Here is a 23,024-nt window from a genome sequence, read left to right on the forward strand (position 1 = left end):
TGTTGCTGTGTCACCTTCAGGGCTGCCTAGACTTCACATTCCTTCAGAAGAGGGCTGCTATTACCTGGTACTGTTTGTGGGGCCTGAGATGCTAGAGAGTTTTTCTCATTTTCCTTCCCACCTTCAGCTCTTAGCAATCCCTGCAGCACAGAAGGGGCCTCTCTCTATGCTCTTGCCCCTTCTCAAATGTAGACTGCTGTTTCCTGTTACTCAGTGCTATGCTCATAAGTCTCTGCTCTCCTAGACAAGCCTCGGTCTTCAGCAGGGCCTACAAGCCAAGCTTTCTCTGCGTTCCTGCTCCTCCTCTGTATGGTAGCCAAACACTGTCTTGTGGCCATGGCAGGTCTTGGACAGGTTTCTGCACAGGCCCAGGTGCATAATCCTGGGCCCAAGGGGGCACCTCCTCTCTTCTTGGGGGAGACAGCTTTTGCCTCTGCCCTTTCCCCAGAAGCACTGAGTGGCATTTTGTCTGTTCTCTGGGAGTGGATTTCTTGGCTTCTTTTAGGGGCTGAGGGTTTTGTACAAGAGAAGAAACTGGGGAAGTTGGCAGGGTTTTATGGCAGCCCCCCCAGTGGCAGCCAGCATGCCTTCACCACCAAGGGGTGGGGGGTCCTTTCTGGTCCTCTGCTCTGCCTCTAGTCCTCCTTATGAGCACCTAGTGGGAACTGCTGGAAAAGAGCTTGCCAGTGATTGCAGATGTGCCTTGAGTCTGGGTCTCTCTTTTATTCTAAACTATCCCATCAGGCCACACCTGACCTTGCAGAATCCATTAACATTTTATCTGCTTTCTTCTTATCCTCCTTTATGCAGCTGCCTCTTCCTCCTGTGTGTTGCAACAGTACACATGTCTTATGTCGCTGTGAAGGGGCTTGTCAATCTTTAGGACTTGGGTCAGTTGGTTGCCTTGTGACTTCGGCTCTCCAGTAGATGTAAGAAGAGTCAGGATTGTGTAGATTATCCTTTTCTCACTGTTAGGCTAGGGCCACTGTTCTCGTGCAGCATTCTACATCACGAGTGGAAATGGAACAATTATCACACATTTCTAGCGTGCAGGATTTTGTGCCCAAAACTATGGATGGGGTAAAAGCCTTTTCAAGGCAATGTCCCTATACACAATTTTCACCTTATTAGTTGACTTTAGAACCTGACCCTGCATAGGCTTCACGGGGCACCCACCCCATGGGTAGGTTACTTCTAGCATAATGGGGTGCTGTGCAGAGGGAAGGGAGGTGTGTCACTGTGTATTTCGGTAACCCAGTGAGGGACCAACAGGAGTTCCCAGGCACACTTACTTTTCCTTCAAGGAACTTAGATCTGTTTCTTCCCCAGGTAGAACATTTTCTTGATTACTATCTAGAGGCCCCATTCTGGGCTGCAAGCCTAGAGAGACAGTCTAGTCGTGGGCATCTGTCTACTCTGGGTTAGTGAAGTCTGGATGCTCCAGGCTTTATGGGGTACACAGATTTAGAGTAGGGGCCATGGCCTGACGATAAATATGGCTCTCGGATAGCATAGCAAGGGCAGGGGGCTTGCACCATGGCACGCAGAAGATGGTCGTGTCAGATCCCAGGCCCAGAGGGACTAGCTTGAATATGAGCAGCCCACAGGTCTGGCATCCTGCAGACCCAGGCTCAGGTCCCAACCCTGCCATGGACGAGAGGTAAGATTTTGGACAAGGCCTTTCTGGGCTCCCTTTTCCTCCTCTGAAGTAGAAGCAATGACACTCCCAGCAGAGGGGATGAGACCCCCTGCATGGGTCCTGACCATCTCCCCATTACTCTGCTCCCACCCACAGGAAAATCTGCAGAAGTTGGTCCACATTGAGCACAGTGTTCGGGGCCAAGGGGATCTCCTCCAGCCAGGAAGGGTGAGTGCCACCGCCGCCATGGGCAGGGACAGAGGGCGGCCTGCTAGGCAGGCGGGTGAGGCTCTGATAAGACCCATTGTTCAGCTGGGCTGGTCCCAGACAGGCCTGGCTGCAGGTGCTGTTTACCCGAGGAGGGAGGGTGGGCGGTCTGCTGGGCTACAAGACCCATGGGCGGCCTCCCAGTGGGGTTTTCCACTTTCAGGATCTTTAAAGGAACAGCGCCATTTGGGTTCAGAGTCCCCGGTAGTTCTTTTCACCTCTGAAAAGAAGAGATGGCCAAGTATTTTTAGTTTAGCCCAGCATTGCTGGGAAATCAGGAAAACCATCTCTCAAGAGCCCCAACAAAGTATCTTAAAAATAATATTCTTCAAGAGACAAATTTACCCACTTTTAAGCTTCCGAATGGAAAACATAAAACTCAGCTCAAAAATAGTCAAAAATGTGTTTGTTACCTGCTATGGTCCATGAAGGACAAGAGACAAATGAGAGGTTGTGCTCAGGATATTTTATTCAAAATTAGCAGGGATCTCACTGGTCTGAGATTCTATAAAATCACACCTACTGTTTTGGCCCAGGATTATCAATTCAGTAGATATTTATTAAACATCTATTTTATTTATCTTTAAGTAACATTAAACAATTATTTTAGGGATGCCTGAGTGGCTCGGCGGTTTAGCTCCTGCCTTCAGCCCAGGGCATGATCCTGGAGTCCTGAGATCAAGTCCCGCATCGGGCTCCCTGCATGGAGCATGTTTCCCCTCTGCCTGTGTCTCTGCCTCTCTCTGTGTGTGTCTCTCATGAATAAATAAATAAAATCTTTTAAAAAGAATAAACATCTGTTTTAAATATCCTCCAGAATTAAGGAGCCTGTAGCAGCTATTCACAGGTCTTCCACTGTTTTAGCAAACCTTCAGAGTGTCCAGTCTGAAGGTCTCCTCAAGACAGCAAACCAGGGAAGGAGTCACTGTCTGGATCACTTGGAGGCCAGAACAGTGTCTGGGACTTGGTATATAATTCAGAGTGGAGTGTTCCTAAAAAGCAGAGTTGTCTGTCTCCAGAGCTGTGCTGGCAAACACGGGCATCACTCTAAAGCTGGGAATTCACCCATGAGCTATTCTGTGGTGCTTTGGGAGGCATCGTAACTAATGGTTCCTTCTCAGGGCCTTTCCCCCATCCTTCTTTAGGATGGCAGTAGGCATCAGTCTGACTCTCCAGGTCTCCTTCTCTTCCCACAGGAGTTTCTGAAGGAGGGGACACTGATGAAAGTAACAGGGAAAAGCAGACGCCCCCGACACCTGTTCCTGGTAAGTACCTGGCCCCCAGCCAAGCCCCAGGACTGTCCAATTCTGTGATGTTTTTCTAGCTCATTATTCAAAGACAGCTGGAAGAGGGTGGCTGCTAGAACAGAGACAAATATTTAGGATGAGGATCATTCTGCAGAACTGAGCTTTCCAGAGAGCTGAGAGCTTAACCCTTGCCAACCACAACCCTTCCTGCATTTATTATTTGAGTGATTTTGAATGGAATTTTGCCGAAATTGAATTACCTCTATCCCCATCTGAAACATCCTAACACTGGGAAGTTCTTACCCTGGATATAACTATTCGACTGCCTTATCTAAGCATGAGAAAACTGAGATCCAGAAGGGGAGTTTCCTTGGCTGCATCTCCCAGCAGATTGGTGGCAGAGGCCCAGAAGGGAACCAGGGTTGTGACCTCAGTCTAGCACTTTCTCCACTGTGCACAAGACAGAGTACAATGTAATAGTTCTAATGATTTACAGCCACAGTCTGGAGTACCAGGGAATGCCTAGGCCTGTTACATGGTAATATCAACCTCTGTGGCTGTTGAGCTACAAGCAGCAATTTGCCCCAACCCTACAACTCCCAAGTTGTTTTGCCTTTTAAGTTCTCCCACCTGCTGGGTATAATTTTCTCTCTGTTATTCACTATTGGCTTTTTTTTTTTTTTTTTTTTTTTTTTTTTTACTGTCAGTTGTGGCTGCCCAACAGCCTCCTTACACTTTGTTAGAATTGTGTGCAGAGTAACAGTGAACAGGCTCCAAGTGTCTTAAGAACTGTGTTTCAGATATTAAGTGAGCACCTCTGGTGTGCTGGGCACTGGAAACAAAGAGAAAAGTCTCATGCTGCCCCCTGAACCTTCAAAGTCTGACATAAAGATGGAATTATGAGAATGGCATGGACGGAATCTCAGGGCCACAGGAACAAAGAGGAAGAGCAAAGAGAGATAGGAGGAAGCCATCTTTTGTTCCGTGTTAGTCTAAATATTTGAAAACTCCTTCTATGAGAAGAAATGATAGCCTTGAATTTAGGATATATGTGGTCATGAGCCAGAGTGAGCAGGTTAGATCCTAACCCAACGCTTAGCCCCTCTGAAACCCTTAGACAAGTCACAGACATGTCTGAGCCTCAGCTTTTCCAAGAGGAAAGTGGAAATACTAGGCGGTTTAGGGAATTAAATGAGGTACATAGAAGCAGCTTATCTGGAAACAGTGTCTTCCCTTCCCTCTCACAATGGCCCCATGGGACACAGGTTCTCCCTCTGTGCCAGCACAGCCCTGGGGAGAGTTGGAGCCCACAACCATGTCTTCTCAGGATGAAAAAATAAGGTCCAGGATGGTGATAAAGGAGCATGAGCTTTGGAGTCAGACTGGATCACATCCGAGTTCTGACACTTACTGGCTATGAGGCCCATGGCACATCCATCACTTCTCTGAGTCTCAGTGCCCTTGTCTTTAGAGTCGGATAATTGTCCTTCCTGCCTATGAAGGAAGGGAGTGAAGCAGCAGCTGGAATAGAGGGAGCTCCCTTTTGAACCCCTAGCCATTCCCCATCTGGCCACCTCCTCTGGCCAGGCTCTGCTTGTGCCTCTGCCTCTCACAGGGACCTTGAGTGCCAGGGAAGACACAGTGTCCTGATCTTCCTGAGTGTCTTCCCCCTCCCTCTACTCCTCCCCTTTGCCCTCTCCTTTCTCTCTTTCCCTCCCTCATGTGCTCTCCAGCATCTAATTGGCCCTTCATCATAGCCTCTCACTCACTCATCTCCATGCTAGGCCTGGGTCTCTTTTAGTCTCTTGTTTTTGTTAGGCCATACCTCCCTGCAGGCTGAACCAGGGTCCCATTCTTTCTCTGAATTAGCATAGGATCTTCATAAATACCTCCAGGAGAGACAGACAGGTTCCTGAGCCAGGAAGAGCCATGATGAATACACTTAAGAATTTTTCTTCCTCCTAAGGTGCCATTTTCATAAAATAATTGTTAATTTTAGAACAAAGTCAGGATATCTGCCCACCACTGCACGGGGGTTTTGGTAATGCTACAGAGAGGTTCCCACCATGGCCCCAGGTGGTAGGTGGGGCTCCCACTGGTGGCTTATTATTGTGAGAGATTCCCCTTCACTCTTCAATGAAGAATTCCTCTATCTTCCTCCAGATCAGTCTGAAAACTCCTGCCCGCTTTGAAGAGGAAAGGAAAACTATGGGCAATTGGAAGGCAGCCTGGTCCTGACCACTCATAAAACCCCAGGGTGCTAATGGTAGTTGCCATGGCAGCAGGTGCTTGAGGGGCAGCCATACAAGGTCTGGGACTGCTCTGATCAGTGACATAAGCCAATTCCCCAGGGTGGGCAGGCTTATGAGCAAGGCTCTGTGCCCAGGTTTGGTCACTGTCCCCAGATGGGGCCAGGACTTAACCATGTGGCCACCCCCCAACATACCACACCTGAACATACTGGAAGTGCATTCATTTACATATGACCCTGCCTCTGCCACTTACAAGTTTTGTAACCTTGGGCAGGTTGTCAAGGCTCTCTGTGCCTCAATTTCTCCCTCTGTGAAATGAGGATGATAATGATAGTGCCTGCCTGATGGGATTATTGGGGGCATGAATTGAGATCAGGGTACTTACCTCAGCACCTAGTACAGAGTGAATGTTCAGTGGACAGTAGCTCTTTGTCATTATTAGAAGGGAAGAGCTGGAGGAGGCTTTGAAGTCTCCTCTGACCTGGGGGTCCTAGAGGTCTATTGAAACACAGTCTCATGCATTCATTCATGGATGGTCTGTGAATGCTTTTGGATTACAGTGGCTGAGTTGAATAGTTGTGGCAGAGACTCTGTGACCTGCAAAGACTTAAATACTCTCTAGGCCTTTATTGAAACGTTTGCTGGCCCCTGGTTTACCCCAACTCTGCTTAGAGACAGTGAGGTCCAGAGAGAGGAAAGGTTTGCTCATGCAGCAACTCTGTGTCCAGGCCAAGTGTCCTGCGCTACTGTGGCTGCGATGTTGGGATCCTAAGAGCTAGTGGCAGGATTCTGTTCCCACAGCAGACTCCCTGTGGGGAGAGGAAGTGCTAATCCTGAGTTCTTTCTCTGTTTCGGCTCCTTAGATGCCTCGTCCTGTTCAGTCCTCACAACGCCCCTACTTTATACTGGCTCCCACACATGGTGGGCTCACTGGGGTCAGTTCTTTCTCAGCATCCATGATGAGGTAGGGGCAGCTTCCTCCTGCTCTGCTGGGAGGAAGCTGAAGCTCAGGGAGGGGGGGTCAGGCAGCTTATCCACAGTCGCATAGATGCTACAGAGCAGGGTGAGGATTGATATCCTTTTTCCAAACTGTAACCCTTTTAGCCAAACAGAAACACTCCCCCCATGGAAGTGAGGTGCCTTTCACTATGGTTCTTCTGGTCTGCCCTAGATAGGGGCAAGGAGCTTCAGTTGCTCATTTAACAAATATTATTACCTACTGTGGTCACTGGAGGTACACCAGTGATCAGGACTCAGCAGCTCCCTATCCTTAAGGAGCTATGTCCCTCCCCATCACCCTTCCTTAACTATACTTTATGGCAGCTCCATTTGTAGAGTAAAATGCATCAATTTAAGTATACATGTCTACGCATTGACTAATATATATCATTGTGTAACCACCACTTCGGTCAAGGTATAGAATATTTCTAGCCATCCCCCACCCCTGAAAGGTCCCCTGTGCCCCTTAGCACTCACTTCCCCCATCCTCTGCCTAAGCGACCATTGGCCTAATTTCCATCACTACAGGTTAGTTTTACCTGTTTTGGAACTTCATATAAATGCTATGAAGCAGTGTGTACTCCTCTGTGTCTGACTTCTTTCACTTAGCATGTTTTTGAGATTCACCCATGCTGTGTGTGTTCCATCAGTTCCTTTTGGTTGCTATGTAGTACTCCACAGTATGGATGTACCATGGTTCATTTACGCATTGACCTGTTGTGTAACATTTGGGTTGTTTCCACTATTGGCTGTTATGAATAAAGCCTGCATGAACATTCCTGTACTTGGCTTTTTGTGGACATCTGCATTTATTCCTTTTAACTATAGACCTAGGAGTGGGATTTCAGGGAGGGGGCTCACATGTTCGCTCAGAGTGGTTTTGCTTTCCTGTGAGGAAAAAGGCAAGATGCCTCTGCTATCCAGAATTCAGTGATCCTCCAAGACAAATACCCCACACAGCCTTCTGCGGCCAAGAAACATCTGATGGGGTTTCCTTCTCCCCAGATGAGCGATGTGCTCCTGTACACATATCCCCAGAAGGATGGGAAATACCGGCTGAAGAACACGTTGTCAGTGGCCAGCATGAAGGTAAATGCCTGGTACTAGGCCACCCTGGGGTGGATGGGCAGAGGGAGACCTCAGGGGAGGAGACACCACCGCATCCCCACTTCTGGAAGCTCATAGATCAGCAGGAAGAGGCAGCTCCAGGGAAACAGTATTTCATTGTGGGTTATAGCAGCTTTGTGCTATAGGTAGTCAGGTAGAGGGGAGAGGGAAGGAGGACTTTCCGGAGGAGGGGAGCTGAATCCCTTAGGCTAGATAATAATATTTGGACAGATGGGGAAGGGGAAAGGGAAGGACATTTCTAAAAAGAGGAAGATGCATAAGGAAACATTTGGAGGGAGGAAATAAATGGGTGTTTCATAAAGTTTTTTTAAATTGCAAAATACAGGTAACATACAATTTACCATTTTGATCATTTTTAAGCATACAGTTCAGCAGTGTTGTGTATCTACCCTGTTGTGCAACCATCACCACCAGTGATTTCTAGAAGTTTTTAAATCCTCCCCAGATAAAACTCCAACCTCTTTCCTAATTTCCCATTCCTCCAGCCCCATCCCCTGGCATCTACCATCCTACTTTTTGTCTCCAGGAATTTGCTCTAGATAATTCATATAAGTAGGATTATGCAGTGTTTGTCTTTTTGTGACTGGCCTATTTCAGCTAGCAGGATGTCCTCAAGGTGCGTCCATGTTGCAGCCTGTGTCAGAATGTCCTTCCTGTTTATGGCTTAATGATATTCCATTGTACATATAGACCATATTTTGTTTTTCCATTCATCCACGGATGGACAGTTGAGTTACTTTCACCTTTTGGCTATTATAAATAATGCTGCTATGCACATGGTGTATAGATATGTCCTTAAGAGCCTGCTTTCCGGGGATCCCTGGGTGGCTCAGCGGTTTGGCGCCTGCCTTTGGCCCAGGGCGCGATCCTGGAGTCCCGGGATCGAGTCCTGCGTCGGGCTCCCGACATGGAGCCTGCTTCTCCCTCCTCCTGTGTCTCTGCCTCTCTCTCCTCTCTCTATGTCTATCATAAATAAATGAGTAAATCTTTAAAAAAAAAAAAAAAGAGCCTGCTTTCTGCTCTTTAGGGTACATACCCACCACCCTGGGGTGGGCAGGTGCCCACAGACCACAGAGTTGGGACCAGCACTCCCCCCTCCATGCACACACATGCACACAGCGTCTACCACCCTTTGCAGGTGAGGAAACTCAAGCTCATAGAAGGATGGTGGCAAGACCAAGAGAAGAGTGGGGTCTGTGGTTGCCCCTCCTGACAGTCTGCTGTTGGTTTTGCAGGTCAGTCGCCCTGTGATGGAGAAAGTGCCCTATGCTCTAAAGATCGAGACTCCCCAGTCCTGCCTGACTCTGTCTGCAAGGTATGGGGAGGTGGGTGGAAGGAGGGCCTGGGGGGTGGAGGGGCAGGATTTTATAGGTGTTAAAGGTTGGAATAACAAGCTGGATGTGTCATGTCTATTTTGGTATTGTTTTGGGTCAAGGGGCTTATGTTCTAGAACCTGTCGTTTAAATACAACAATAACAGTATCTCATGTTTGTAAAACATTGGGTCTTTACAGCAATGCAAGAAGTTAAGGTGAGTGAAAAACCCACTGTGCACTTTAGTTCATAAAGTGGTCTGCTTTTAGGCTTTCATATCCAGAGAGCAAGAGAAAAACATAATGAGTGAGCATTCATCATTTGCCTTTCCCTGGTTTGGAGTTGTGGCCTTTCTATCAGAAGTGTCTGTGTTTTCTCCAGGCCTTCAGGCTACCCAAGGATCCCACCTCACTCTGGGCAGCAAAAGAGCTTCAGGGCAAGGCCAGCTCTAGCTCTCTGGGCTCAAACCCCAGGGAGATACGGTTCCTGCTAGCGCCACTGTGGGCACTGTGGGGGCTGGGACAGGGTCCCCAAGGCATAGGTGTCTCCTCCCTCAGCTGGTGCATGACCCTGGGGGTGGCAGCAGTACTATTGGTGTGAGGAGGTCGTTCCAGGTGTGGCACAGGATGTGCACACGCTGATACACTCTCATGTAGTTGCGTTTACTCATTCAAGCATGTATTAGCCACTCCTCGGTGCTAGGTCCTGTGCTGAGGACACAGGATTTAAACCTTGGTGTGCTCAGCGGAAGCGCACATTAAGGGCAGGGCATAGAACATAACTGCTGTAATAGTTAATGGTGTTGATGACAAGAGCAATGTGCATTGGGCATCTGCTGGGTTTCAGGCTCCTTTGATCCCATCGCCACCCTTGGGTGTGGAGCTTGAGGCCTCCCCCATGCCTGGGGAGTTGAGGCCTAGAGGGAAGTCACATGACCATGTGAGGAGGAACTGGGGCTCAAATGCAGGAGTGTGTGACCCAGAGCTCTTATCCACTGCTGTCTACTGGCCTCAGTGGGTAGAAGAAACCTTGAAAATTCCATGGAGCAACCACCTATCGGGGAAGGGCAGGCTTCCTGGAGGAGGTGATGCCTAGGTGGGGTTCCATGGTGTTTTTTCTCCTCATCTCTAGGGAAGTCTGAGGCCGGAGAAGGGTATGGCTTCTATTTGTCCAGTGTGGGTGGCCATACTCGGCCCTTCAGTTGGGGCTGTCCATCTCTACTAGGCAGGGGCACTGTCCTTGGGCCAGTGGCCTTGAGGAGCCACTATCACTGACAGGCCAGTCACCTTCCGGCATGCCCAAATACTTCATGCTGAAGCTTTCAGGGAACAGGGGCACCCATACATCTCCCTTTAGGGGATGGCATCTGGTCACCCATCACCCCCTGTGCCTCCCTGGCCAACCTAGTCCCTTATCCTGGCTTTCCTGGGCAGGCCACACACTTAATGCAGGGTGGGAGCGACACCTAGTGGGCCCTGGGAGAATTTTCACCCCGCTGCCTCAGGACCGTGCTCACCACTCCGGAAACCTGCGGGGCAGGGTGCAGAGTAGGGATTTGGAAGTCAGCATGTTGGGTGAGGGAATGTCTGGGAAACTATGTAGGAAAATGATGAGGAAGATGGAGAGACGAGGATGTTGAACTTTTCCAGCTGTTCCTACTCCTCCCATCTCTGTGTACGCAGCCCTTGGCACCCTGCCCCTCGTCCCTCCTAAGTGTGGGAACCTCTGTGCCTCCCAAATGCCCTTTGCTTCTGCACAGTGCTTTACCATTAACAAACCTACATGTCATTTCTTCCACCTAACAGTGTTGGGAGTTAGAGGAATGGTACTGACAGTCCCGTGTTATAGGGAAGGAAGCAGGCCCAGAGGACAGCTAGCTTGCCCTGGCTACCCTGCTAGTAGAGGCAGATACTGAGGTACAGTCCTAGGCTGGTCTGGCAGGTGGCTGGTGCTTGCTGGGATGTCAGACACCAAGAGGCACAGCCAGGGGAGAGGTGGGGGAACTTGATCTACACTGAGAAACAGAGGCCAAGCTGCTATGCATGCCTGCATGCCTTGCTCACACTAGCTTCTGCCCACAGCTCCTGTGCAGAGCGAGATGAGTGGCACAGCTGTCTGAGCAGGGCCCTCCCTGAGGATTACAAGGCCCAAGCTTTGGCGGCCTTTCACCACAGTGTGGAGGTGAGTGGGGACCCTAGAGCCACTTGACACTGGCCTCACAGCCCTAGGTTTCCCTGGGTACCCACCGCTCCTTCCATCAGGTTCCGCCTCCTACCCTTCCCACCAACGCCCCACAGTCACTGTGCAGCCCAAGTACCTCTAGTTGGCTCTGTTTCTGACCCAAAGTTAGCATCCTGGAGGATGCAGTGGGATGGAGGGGGTTGTAGAATTAGAATCCACCCCACACAAAAACACCCTGTACTGGAAAGAGGGCACCCATCCAGCCATCTCCTGACCACACTGCTCACCTCATTCCATTGCTCCAGATACGAGAGAGGCTGGGGGTCAGCCTGGGGGAGAGGCCCCCCACTCTGGTGCCTGTCACACATGTTATGATGTGCATGAACTGTGGCTGTGACTTCTCCCTCACCCTGAGGCGTCATCACTGCCATGCCTGTGGCAAGGTGAGTCACACTCGTCTGGGTGAGTGACATAGGGTCGTGTGGGGTGGGGTGGGGATTCAGGGGCACCCAGCAGTTGCTGTGGAACCCAGGTCAGGGTGTTTTCACACTAACCCTGTCAGGTAGGAATTGTTGATGCCCATTATACTGAGAGCCTGGAGCCAGGGCTCCAAATCCCGTTCTATTAGACCAATGCATTCCCAAAGGAAAATCAGAGCACATGTGGCTGTTGTCTTTGGAGAAAAAGTATTGTGTCCTGGTTAAGGGCTTATCAGACAAACTGATAAGACATTTGCAGAGAAACTGTGTCTCTACGATGGAAAAGCAGGGGGACCTGGCACAGTCCTGCACTCAGAACAGTTCCTGGAGAAGTGGCAGGGGGCTGGTCAGCAGAGGGGAGAGGACGCTGGCCTTCTGCACATGCAGAGGGTGAGAACCGTTCCAGCATGTGTCCCCAACTGGCCTTGCAGATTGTGTGCCGGAACTGTTCAAGAAACAAGTACCCTCTGAAGTACCTCAAGGACCGGATGGCCAAGGTCTGTGATGGCTGCTACGGGGAGCTGAAGAAGAGGGGCGGGGATGTCCCAGGCTTGATGAGAGGTAACCTGGGGACCACTGCTCTTCTGGGAGGCCTCTCACCGGCCTGTGGTTGGTGCCTGAAGCCACTTTCCTGGGGAGGCGCAGAACAAAAGCAGCCCTGGAGGAGGAAAAGGGGGTTTAAACTCACACCTAGGGCACCGTTTCCTAAAATGTTGACTCCATGGGAAGTCGATTGGCACTCCCAGAAGAAGGGTCTGTGGGCAGCTAAGCTTGGGAAGCACTCGGTCTGTGCCTCTCTGTGAAGCAGGTGTGGTGCTTCATGTTTACTTTGCCACGGTGGCACTCTTTTTGAAAATGTTCTATAGACTTATGTTCTACGGGACTTTTCCAGGATAAGGATTTTGAGACAGACAGCACAGGAACTGTGGATCAGGCAAGGGCTGAGGGCTTCTTGATTGATGAAAGAGCCTGGGGAAGCCAGGCTGGCCCTTGAGAGACTGTGCTCAGGGTACAGGCTTTGTGCAGGCAATGTTGGTCCAAAGGGACAAGTGTCCTGGGCCTAAAAGCAAAGTTTTCTCCCTGAGGCCACCTGAAGCCATCATGGAGGACAGCCCAGATGAAGAAGGCATGGCCAGCACCCAGGAGAAGCCTTTCTTCTTGGTCACCATGGCCTTTGTGTCAGCAGAGGGAGTGTGCTTGTCTTTCTGGTCACACCTAACCCCCATCATGAGGCTGAGTCCCATCTCATGAGGGACTAGGAGCTCTAATTTTTTAGGGACTGGCATTCCAAAGCAAGGTGCATGCCTGTCCATGTGGACACTCACCTCCCTTTGCCTGGCTTGTCTTGGTTACAGAGCGGCCCGTGAGCATGAGCTTCCCCTTGTCCTCCCCCCGCTTCTCGAGCAGTGCCTTCTCATCCGTCTTCCACAGCATCAACCCCTCGACCTTCAAGAAGCAGAAGAAGGTCCCTTCAGCCCTAACTGAGGTAAGGCAGGTGGACTGCCTGTGTGGGAGGCAAGGGATTTAGAAGGTTCATAGTCCTTCTCAGTGGACAGAGGACCATGAACCCCTCATGCCACACCCATACCCCCACCCCAACCTGGCTGAGCCCTTCAGGACGAGAGAATTCCCAACAGGAGACACTCTAGTGACAAGGACTGACTCAGAGTTTGTCTCCTGGGCATCACTGAGGACATGGCTGCTTGGTGGCAGAAGGCAAGACCCGAAATGTGGATGGTGCTAGAAGTCTTTCCCATCCCTCCCTCCCCTCCAAGTCTTTCTTTTTTTCCTCCTTACTTTCTCTACTGTCCCATGGCCTGGACCTGGTCTCCAAGGGCAGTGCACAGATCACTGGGGTTCTTATGACTGAAAGAGTCACAGTCCTGCCTTAGCCCTCCGTAGCAGGCCCTCGGAGCTATGCTGACCAATCAACCTATAGGTCCCAAGTAGCCTCAGGTGCTGAGTCTCCTAGAGGGTATGGGACTCTTTGTAGGAAACCTCAGAATTGCTTGAAGTCAAGTCCATCCTATATGGAGGGTCAGATTATATGTCTATATTCTGATCACAACCACAAACGAATGTGTACCTGTGCATATACAAGCTGTCAAAAGAAGTGTGATCAGCTGTTTCCAAGTTTCTGCATTAATACTCATTATTGAGTAGCAGGTGGCAAGGGTTTTATTTTTTTATTTTTTTTTTAATTTTTTAAATTTTTATTTATTTATGATAGTCACAGAGAGAGAGAGAGAGAGAGGCAGAGGGAGAAGCAGGCTCCATGCACCGGGAGCCCGACGTGGGATTCGATCCCGGGTCTCCAGGATCGCGCCCTGGGCCAAAGGCAGGCGCCAAACCGCTGCGCCACCCAGGGATCCCGTGGCAAGGGTTTTAAAAAGTGTTAGAGCATGAAATATTTAAAGGGAGTACAGTTCTGTTCATTAACTTAATTCCTTTGCATATTAAAAAGCTTGGGAATAACACATACATGGTAAAGAAAATGTTTTTTCAAAACAGCACAAAAGGGGCAGCCTGGGTGGCTCAGCAGTTTAGCACTGACTTCAGCCCAGGGCCTGATGCTGAAGACCTGGGATCGAGTCCCATGTCAGGCTCCCTGCATGGAGCCTGCTTCTCCCTCTGCCTGTGTCTCTGCCTCATGCTCTCTCTGTCTCTCTCATGAATAAACAAAAGCTTAAAAAAAAAAAAAACAGCACAAAAGAATACCTGATGAAACATGAGTTTTTCTCCTTCCCAAAGTCCTCCAGGCCCACCTACCCTCAGAGATAACCACCATCAAGTTTCTTAAGGATCCTTCCAGAAATTTTATTGCATATATATAATAAAGATGTACATTCATTGATCCTTTTATTTTTTACCCAAAAGATAAGAAGTTGTACTGAATCTTCTATACATTTTTTCACACTTAATTTCTCTTAGCTATCATTCCACATTTGGTCACACATTGCTGATCAAATAAGTGGGAGAACCTGGCCTGGAACCCCAGACTAGTATTACTCTAAACCTGTGTTGTGTTTTGAACCCCCACATAAAGACTCTCCAACAGACAAATATCACATCTACTAATAACAACAGGAATTAACACCCCTATTAGGAAGAAGATCATAAAACCTTTTAAGTAAACATTACAAAGAGGATCCATCTTTAAACATAAGAGATGAGCTTAAAAGTATAAGAATCAGGGACACCTAGGTAGCTCAGTCAGCTGAATGTGTGACTCTTGGTTTCAGTTCAGGTCACAATTCAGGATTGCGAGATTGAGCCCTGCATCAAGCCATGCATGGGGCTCTACACTCAGTGCAGAGTCTGCTTGAGATTCTCTCTCCCTGTCCCTCTGCCCCCCACCCTCCTGCTCGTGCTTGTGCTCATGCTCTCTCTCTCTCTCTCTCTCAAATAAATAAAATCTTCTTAAAAATTTAAAAAATGTAAGAATCAAATTCATTTTTTGAGCATGTATGTGTGGGTTTTTTCCCCAAGCTTTCATTTAAATTCCAGTTAGTTAATATACAGTGCTATATTAGTTTCAGGTGTATAATATAGTGAGTCAGCACTTCCATACAACACCTGGCGCTCATCACAACAGTGCACTCCTTAATCCCCATCATATATGTCACCCATCCCCTGCCTACCTGCCCTTTGGTGACTATCAGTTTGTTCTCAGTAGTTAAGAGTCTGTTTCTTGGTTTGCTCCCTGTCTCTCTTTTTTTCCCCCTTTGTTCATTTGTTTTGTTTCTTAAATTCCACATATGAGTTTAAATTATGTGGTATTTCTCTTTCTCTGACCAACTTATTTTACTCAGCATAATACCCTCTAGTTCCATCCATGTCATTGCAAGTGACAAGATTTCATTCTTTTTTACGGCTGAGTAATATTCCACTGAGTGTATATACTGCTTCTTCTTTATCCATCCATCAATCAATCGACATCTGAGCTGCTTCCATATCTTGGCCATTGTCAGTAATGCTGCTATAAACATTGGGATACATATGTCCCTTTGAATTAATATCTTAGTATTCTTTGGGTAAATAGCAGTAAAATTGCTAGACGATAGGATAGTTATTTTAACTTCTTGAGGAGCCTCCACAGTTTTCCAGAGTGGCTGCACCAGTTCACATTCCCAGCAAAGTGCAAAGGGGTTCCCCTTTCTCCACATCCTCACCAACACCTGTTGTTTCTCGTGTTGTTGATTTTAGCCATTCTGACAAGTGTGAGGTGGTATCTCATTGCAGTTTTGATTTGCATTTCTCTGATGATAAGTGACGTGATCATCCATGTGTCTGTTGGCCATCTGTGTGTCTTCTTTGGAGAAATGTCTGTTCATGTCTTCTGCCCATTCCTTTACTGGATTTTTCGTTTTTTAGGTGTTGAGTTTTGTAAGTGCTTTATGTATTTTTGTATATTAACCCCTCATCAGATATCTCATTTGCAGATATCTTATCCAATACTAAAGGTTGCCTTTTAGTTTTGTTGATTGTTTCCTTCTCTTTGCAGAAGCTTTTTATTTTGATGAAATCCCAATAGTTCATTTTTACTTTTGTTTCCCTTGCCTCAGGAGACACATCTAGTAAGAAGTTGCTATGGCCCATGTCAAAGAGGCTGCTGCCTGTGTTCTCCTCTAGGATTTTAAGTGTTTTTCTGTCTCTCATTTAGGTCTCTCATCCATTTTGAATTTATTTTTGTGTATGGTATAAGAAAGTGGCCCAGTTTCACTCTTCTGCATGTCGCTGTCCAGTTTTCCCAATACCATTTATTGAGGAAACATCCTTTTTCCCATTGGATATTCTTCCCTGCTTTGTTGAAGATTAGTTGACCATATAGTTGTGGGTACATTTCTGGGTTCTGGGTTCTGTTCCATTGATATGTGTCTGTTTTTGTGCCAATACCACACTGTTTTTGATTACTTCAGATTTGTACAATAACTTGAAATCCAGAATTGTGGGATCCCTGGGTGGCGCAGCGGTTTGGCGCCTGCCTTTGGCCCAGGGCGCGATCCTGGAGACCCGGGATCGAATCCCACGTCGGGCTCCCGCTGCATGGAGCCTGCTTCTCCCTCTGCCTATGTCTCTGCCTCTCTCTCTCTCTGATGTGACTATCATAAATAAATAAAACTTAAAAAAAAAAAAGAAATCCAGAATTGTGATGCCTCCAGCTTTTCTTTTACAAGGTTGCTTTGGCTATTTAGGGACTTCTGTGGTTCCATACAAATTTTAGGACTATTCTAGCTTTGTGAAAAACGCTAGTAGTACTTTGACAGGGATTACATTAACTGTGAAGGTTGCTTTGGGTAGTATAGATATTTGTATATATACAAATATAGTATAGATATATATATAGTATAGATATTTGATATTTTAATGATATTTGTTCTTCCAATCCATGAGCATGAGATATTTTTCCATCTTTTTATGCCATCTTCACTTCTTTCATCAGTGTTTCTTCATAGTACAGATCTTTCTTTCACCTCTTTAGTTAGGTTTATTCCTAGGTATCTTGTTGTTTTTGGTGCAGTTATAAATGTGGTTGATTCCTTAATTTCTCTTTCTGCTGCTTCATTATTGGCATATAGAAATGCAACAGATTTCTGTATGTTGATTTGGTATCCTGTGATTTTACTGAATTTGTTTATCAGTTCTAGCAGTTTTTTGGTGGAGTCTCTTGGGTTTTCTATATATAGTATAATGTCATCTGCAAATAGTGAAAATTTTACTTCTTCCTTCCCAATTTGGAGGACTTTTTTATTTTTTTAATATTTTATTTATTTATTCATGAGAGACACAGGGAAAGAGAGAGGCAAAGACACAGGCAGAGGGAGAAGCAGGCTCCATGCAGGGAGCCCAACGTGGGACTCGATCCCGGGTCTCCAGGATCAGGCCCGGGGCGAAGACGGCGCTAAACCACTGAGCCACCAGGGCTGCCCTGGAGGACTTTTTAAAAAAAAGTAATCTCTACATTCAACATGGGGCTCAGAGTCATGACCCTGAGATCAAGAGTTGCATGCTCCACCAACCGAGTCCGCCAGGCATCTTAGTTTGGATTCCTTTTATTTCTTTTTGTTGTCTGATTGCTCTGGATAGGACTTCTAGTACTACGTTGAATAAAAATGTTAAGAGTGGACATCCCTGTCTTATCCCTGACTGTAGAGGAAAAGCTGTCAGTTTTTCTGCATTTAGGATATTAGCTGTGCACTTTTCATAAATGGCCTTTATTATATTGAGGTATGTTCCCTCTAAACCTACTTGAGTGTTTTTATCATGAATGGCTATTGTCCTTTGTCAAATGCTTTTTCTACATCTATTGAAATGATCGTTTGGTTCTTATCCTTTCTTTTCTTAATGTGATGTATCACATTGATTTGTGAATATTGAACCATCCTTGCATCCCAGGAATAAATCCCACTTGATTGTGGTGAATGATTTTTTTAATGTATGGTTGGATTTGGTTTGCTATTATTTTGTTGAGGATTTTTGCATCTATGTTCATCAGAGATATTTGGCCTGAAGTTCTCTTTTTTAGTGGTGTCTTTAGTTGGCTTGGTATCAGGGTTAATGCTGGCCTCATAGAATGAATTTGGAAGGTTCCCTTACTTTTCTATTTTTTGGAATAGTTTGAGAAGAATAGATACTAACTCTTATAAGAATCAGTTTTAGGAGGAACCTTTCCCCCAGATATCTGCAGTTTCATATTTTGAGGCCTTGGGGGCTGGGGAGAGGGAGCTAAGAATCTGAAACACCACTTGGGATGGCACTCCTGAAGGTAGTTTTTGACTACTGGTCTCCTGAGTCCATTCAGTAAATCCTGTCTTAAAGCCTGGTACTGTTCTGGTGCTTTTGAGGTGCTGGATGTATCCTGAGACCTCATTCGAGTCTCAGATTTCAAAGTAGTATAAACACTCTGCCAACTGGTTTGCACTGTCATTTTATCTCTGTCTGAACCATGTCTACCACCTGGTGTCCTGACCGCTCTGCTTCTCTTCTGTCAGGTGGCCGCCTCTGGAGAGGGCTCCGCCATCAGTGGCTATCTCAGCCGGTGCAAGAAAGGCAAGAGGCACTGGAAGAAGCTCTGGTTTGTCATCAAAGGCAAAGTGCTCTACACCTACATGGCCAGTGAGGTAGTGGTGGTTTGTGTTTTCTCTCCTCTCACCTGTGAAGGCCCTCAGGTTAAGCTCATACCTCAGAATGTCCATCTGGGTGTGCACAACACCCCATCACCTGCAGGGCAGCATAAGGCTGGATGCTGGTTCCAGTTCTCATGTCACTCAAGTCTGTGTCGAGCAGCACTATGTGCTGAGTGTTGCTGTGGATACACAACCATGTTTCGGTTCCAAGTCAAAAGAACTTACCATTTCTCTGTGGAAATAAGGCAGTACAGCATGAGACCTGTGCACCCAGGTGTTTGAATGTCATAGGCCCGCACCTAGCACAAGCCAGACACTCCATAAGAGCAGGCTGCTTTCTGCTCTCCACCTCAGTTGTTTGGAACAAAGAATATACCACATTTTTTTGCTCTGTGCATTTCCTTTACCAGGGAACTACATTGCTTCATGGTAATGTTTCTACTAAATCAAACGTAAGCTTCTATTTCTTTGAGAGCATCTTACCTTTATATCTAAAATGTAGGAGGGCCTTGGAAGTCAAGCCTTCTGCCAAAGTAGACATGTGTGGGCTATGGTTATATAGCAGGGAGCTTTCTGGTCCTGACCCAGGCTAAACCTGGAGGATAGTTTGAAAGATGTCTATGTGTAGGCCCCACCATCTGGAGGCTTCCACACCTAACCCACTTTGAAAACGGGACTTAAGTATTCTCTGCCCAGCTGCAGAGGGTGTGTGCTTTACCCCAGGAGGATATTCGCATCAGCTCAGGGTTGGCCCTTCCTCCCTGACCGTGGATGCTGGCAAAGGTGGAAGAGACATTTTCTTTTGGGGTGTATAAAGCTTACAAAAGACCTGCAGCTGTGATGGTCGCAGCCTGCCACTCCCTCTGGGAATCCCAGAAGCCAGCAGGGACACACAGGGGGACCCACAGTGGGCCTGTGCAACTCCAGTGCTATGTGAGCCAAGCCCTTGCTGACATGCCCACAGAGGAACTGAGGAGAATTTTGATCTTTCCAGAATAAGCTGAAATGCCTACCTGCAGCCCAGGATAGCATCTTCTAAGTGGGTATTACACAGGATGCTCACAGGGGTTATCTAAACACTGGGTTCTGAGGGGACCCTGAGTAGGCAGTTAGTGGGTGCCTCACAGAAGTCCTTCTCAGAATTTGTAATGTACCCATGTGTATTGTGGAGATTTCCCATGTTGGCCTGATCATTGGCCCTTCCTCATGGAGTGTCTCACGGAACTATTCTACCCCATGGACTACTCTTTGGGAAGAAGAAATGCTGGCTTAGACAAGTGAAGAGGGTTAGTGATGATTAAATAACCACCAAAGATGTGAATCCTGTCTAGGAATGGAAAACCCAAAGTTTCTAGGTCCTGAGCAATGATTGTCGTTGGAAGTGACACCCTAAGTTGCTTTTATTTATTTTTTATTTTTTAAAGATTTTGTCGACTTATTCATGAGAGACAGAAAGAGAGAGAGAGAGAGAGAGGCAGAGACACAGGCAGAGGGAGAAGCAGGTTCTATGCAGGGAGCCTAATGTGGGACTCGATCCGGGAACTCCAGGATCACACCCTGGGCCGAAGGCAGGCGCTAAACCTCTGAGACACCCAGGGATCCCCCCTAAGTTGATTTTAAAAAGTGGATTTCAAGTATGTTTCCAAAGTAGTTTTTCCCATAAAGAGCTTGTACAATTTCTTAATAAGACCATACCAGTGATAGGACTAAGCTTTCAGGGACGCCTGGGTGGCCCCGCAGTTGAGCGTCTGCCTTGGGCTCAGGGCGTGATCCTGGTGTCCCAAGATCGAGTCACACATCAGGCTCCTTGCATGGAGCCTGCTTCTCCCTCTGCCTGTGTCTCTGCTTCTCTTTCTCGGGAATAAATAAATAAATTCTTTTTAAAAAATGCTTTTAAAAGAAAGGACTAAGCTTTCAAATTCCATCAAAGAAAAATCGTTTGATAAAATGGATAGCCAGTTTTCACTCTCTATACTGTGACCCCCCCCTATCATTTACTTATGTTTCCCTACCTTATTCCTGTCCCCAGAGTTCTGAATTTTTTTCCAACATAGATTAGTTTCACCTCTTTTAGAATCTTTCTTCTATGTAAATGGAATCACATAGAAATGTGACTTCTTCCACTCAGCAGGATGTGTTTAAGATACATGTTTTTGAATACAGCAGTAGGTCATTCCCTTTTATGGCTGAGTAGTATTCCATGTTGTGATCATTTGATACCACCATTTGTTTGTTCCATTTCATCAAGTTGAAGGACGTTTGGGTTGTTTCCGTTTTTTTTGTTAACTATGAATAAAACCACTTTAAACTTCTGTATACAGGTTTTTATATGAAAATGGGTTTTTATTTCACTTGGGTTAACACCTAGGATTGGAATTTCTAGATCATAGGAAAGTATATGTTTGGTTTATCAGAAACTAACAGACCTTTTGCAAAGTGGTCTACCGTCTTAGGCTGCCCTCATCAATGTATGTAAATGGGAGAGTTAGTTATGGTTGCTCCACATCTTAGTTAACACTTAGTATTCAGTCATTAATTTACTAAGAATCTCAGTGGGGTTTTAATTTAGGTTTTCCTAGTGACTAACTATACTTTTTAAAGGTTTTGTTTATTCTTTCATGAAAGACACACAGAGAGAGACAGAGACACAGGCAGAGGGAGAAGCTGGCTCCCTGTAGGGAGCCCGATGCAAACCTTGATTCCAGGACCCCGGGATCATGTCCTGAGCCAAAGGCAGGCGCTCAAACACTGAGCCACCCAGGCGTCCCATGACTAATATTTTTGATGTGCTTATTGGCTATTTGTGTATTTCCCTTTGAGAAATGTCTGTTCAGATCTCTTGCACATTTTTAAAAGTAAGTTGTCTTATTATTACTGAGTTACAGAATTCTTTGCATATCTTGGATACCAGTCTTTTGTCAGATAAATGTTTTGTGAATAAATATTTTGTGGCTTACCTTTGAATTTTCTTAATGAATTTGTTCTGTTCTTTTGGTGAACAGAAGTTTTTTTTAACATAAAACCTAATTTATTAGTGTTTTCCTCTATGACTATTGCCTTTCATATTGTAAGAAACTTTTGTCTACTGCAAGTCAAAAAGTTGTTCCCCTGTATTTGCTTTCTGGGATCTCCAGTGTTTTAGCTTTTACATTCAGGTCTATCTAAAATTAATTTTGAGTATGGTGTGAGATAGGGGTTGAGGTTCATTTTTTTCCATATGGATATCCAGTTATTCCACCACCACTTGTTAAAGAAAAAGGCTTTCCTTTCCCTATAGGATTATTTTGGTGTCTTTATTAAATAACAAATGATTATATACATTTGGGGCTATCTCTGAATTTTCTATTCTATTTCAGTGATATATTTACCAATTCTTATGCCACTACCTTACTGCCTTAATCACTAGAACTTTACAGTAAGTCTTGAAATCCGGTTGTGTAAGCCTCTAACATTATTCTTTTTTTTTTTTTTTAAGATTTATTTAGGGCAGGAAGAGGATGGAATAAAACCTATCTGCTCCCCCCCCCAAAAAAAAAGATTTATTTATGTATTTGAAAGAAAGCCTGCATGCACACAGGACTCGGGGGAGGGGCAGAGGGAGAGAATCTTAGACTCCCCACTGACATGGGGCTTAATCCCATGACCCATGAGATCACGACCTGAGCCAAAATCACCAGTTGGATGCATAACCAACTGAACCACCCAGGTGCCCCTCCAACATTGTTCTTTTTATAGATTGTTTGGGGGTAGTCTAGGTCTTTTATGTTTCCATATAAACTTGTCAATTTCTGCACACCTGAGATTATTACAGGGATTGTTGAATCAATTCAGAGAGAGTTGGTATCTTAACAATACTGAATCTTCAAATCTATGAACGTGGCATATATCTTCATTTACTTATTCTTTACTTTTTCTTTTAATGTGTTATAGTTTCAGTATAGAGGTCATATACTTATGTTCTTGCATTTCTGTTAACTTTATTTTTTGCATGCTATTTTTAAAAATATTTTATTTATTCATGAGAGACACACACAGAGAGACACAGGCAGAGGGAGAAGCAGGCTCCATGCAGGGAGCCTGATGTGGGACTCAATCCCACATCTCCAGGATCTTGCCCTGGGCTGAAGGCGGTGCTAAACCGCTGAGCCACCCAGGCTGCCCCTTGCATGCTATTTTGAATCGAGTTTATTTTCCAGTTGTATCCTGGTAGTAAACAGATAGAAAAAACTGATTATCCTATGACCTTGCTAAATTGGTTATTGGTTCTAGTAGTTGTTTAATAATCAAATCCTTTGCAAGCACAGATAGTTTAACTTCTTCTATTTCTGAACTTTATGTTTTTCTTCTTGCCTTAATGGCTAGGACCTTCAGTACAATTTTGAGTTTAATTGT

At 46.2% G+C, this 23,024-nt stretch overlaps 1 protein-coding gene and 1 long non-coding RNA gene across 6 annotated transcripts in view; one reads left to right on the plus strand and one right to left on the minus strand.

The window, feature by feature from the left end:
* Positions 1-23,024, plus strand: part of FGD5 (FYVE, RhoGEF and PH domain containing 5) — a 127,921-nt gene that overhangs the window by 101,919 nt on the left and 2,978 nt on the right. For all 5 annotated transcript variants that reach the window (XM_035702793.2, XM_025449125.3, XM_025449113.2 and 2 more), the window contains exons 11-19: positions 1,796-1,867; positions 3,103-3,171; positions 7,410-7,493; positions 8,768-8,847; positions 10,927-11,026; positions 11,332-11,469; positions 11,937-12,066; positions 12,861-12,991; positions 18,498-18,626. In XM_035702793.2, coding sequence (XP_035558686.1) covers positions 1,796-1,867; positions 3,103-3,171; positions 7,410-7,493; positions 8,768-8,847; positions 10,927-11,026; positions 11,332-11,469; positions 11,937-12,066; positions 12,861-12,991; positions 18,498-18,626 — 933 coding nt within the window. The remainder of the gene's footprint in view (positions 1-1,795; positions 1,868-3,102; positions 3,172-7,409; positions 7,494-8,767; positions 8,848-10,926; positions 11,027-11,331; positions 11,470-11,936; positions 12,067-12,860; positions 12,992-18,497; positions 18,627-23,024) is intronic.
* Positions 2,356-23,024, minus strand: part of LOC112661219 (uncharacterized) — a 37,288-nt gene continuing 16,619 nt past the window's right edge. The window contains exons 2-3 of the long non-coding RNA XR_007404264.1: positions 12,831-12,951; positions 2,356-12,163 (exon numbers count right to left, since the gene is read on the minus strand). This is a non-coding gene — a long non-coding RNA (uncharacterized LOC112661219). The remainder of the gene's footprint in view (positions 12,164-12,830; positions 12,952-23,024) is intronic.

This window comes from Canis lupus, chromosome 20 (assembly GCF_003254725.2).
Source record: "Canis lupus dingo isolate Sandy chromosome 20, ASM325472v2, whole genome shotgun sequence".
NCBI classification, from domain to species: Eukaryota; Metazoa; Chordata; class Mammalia; order Carnivora; family Canidae; genus Canis; species Canis lupus.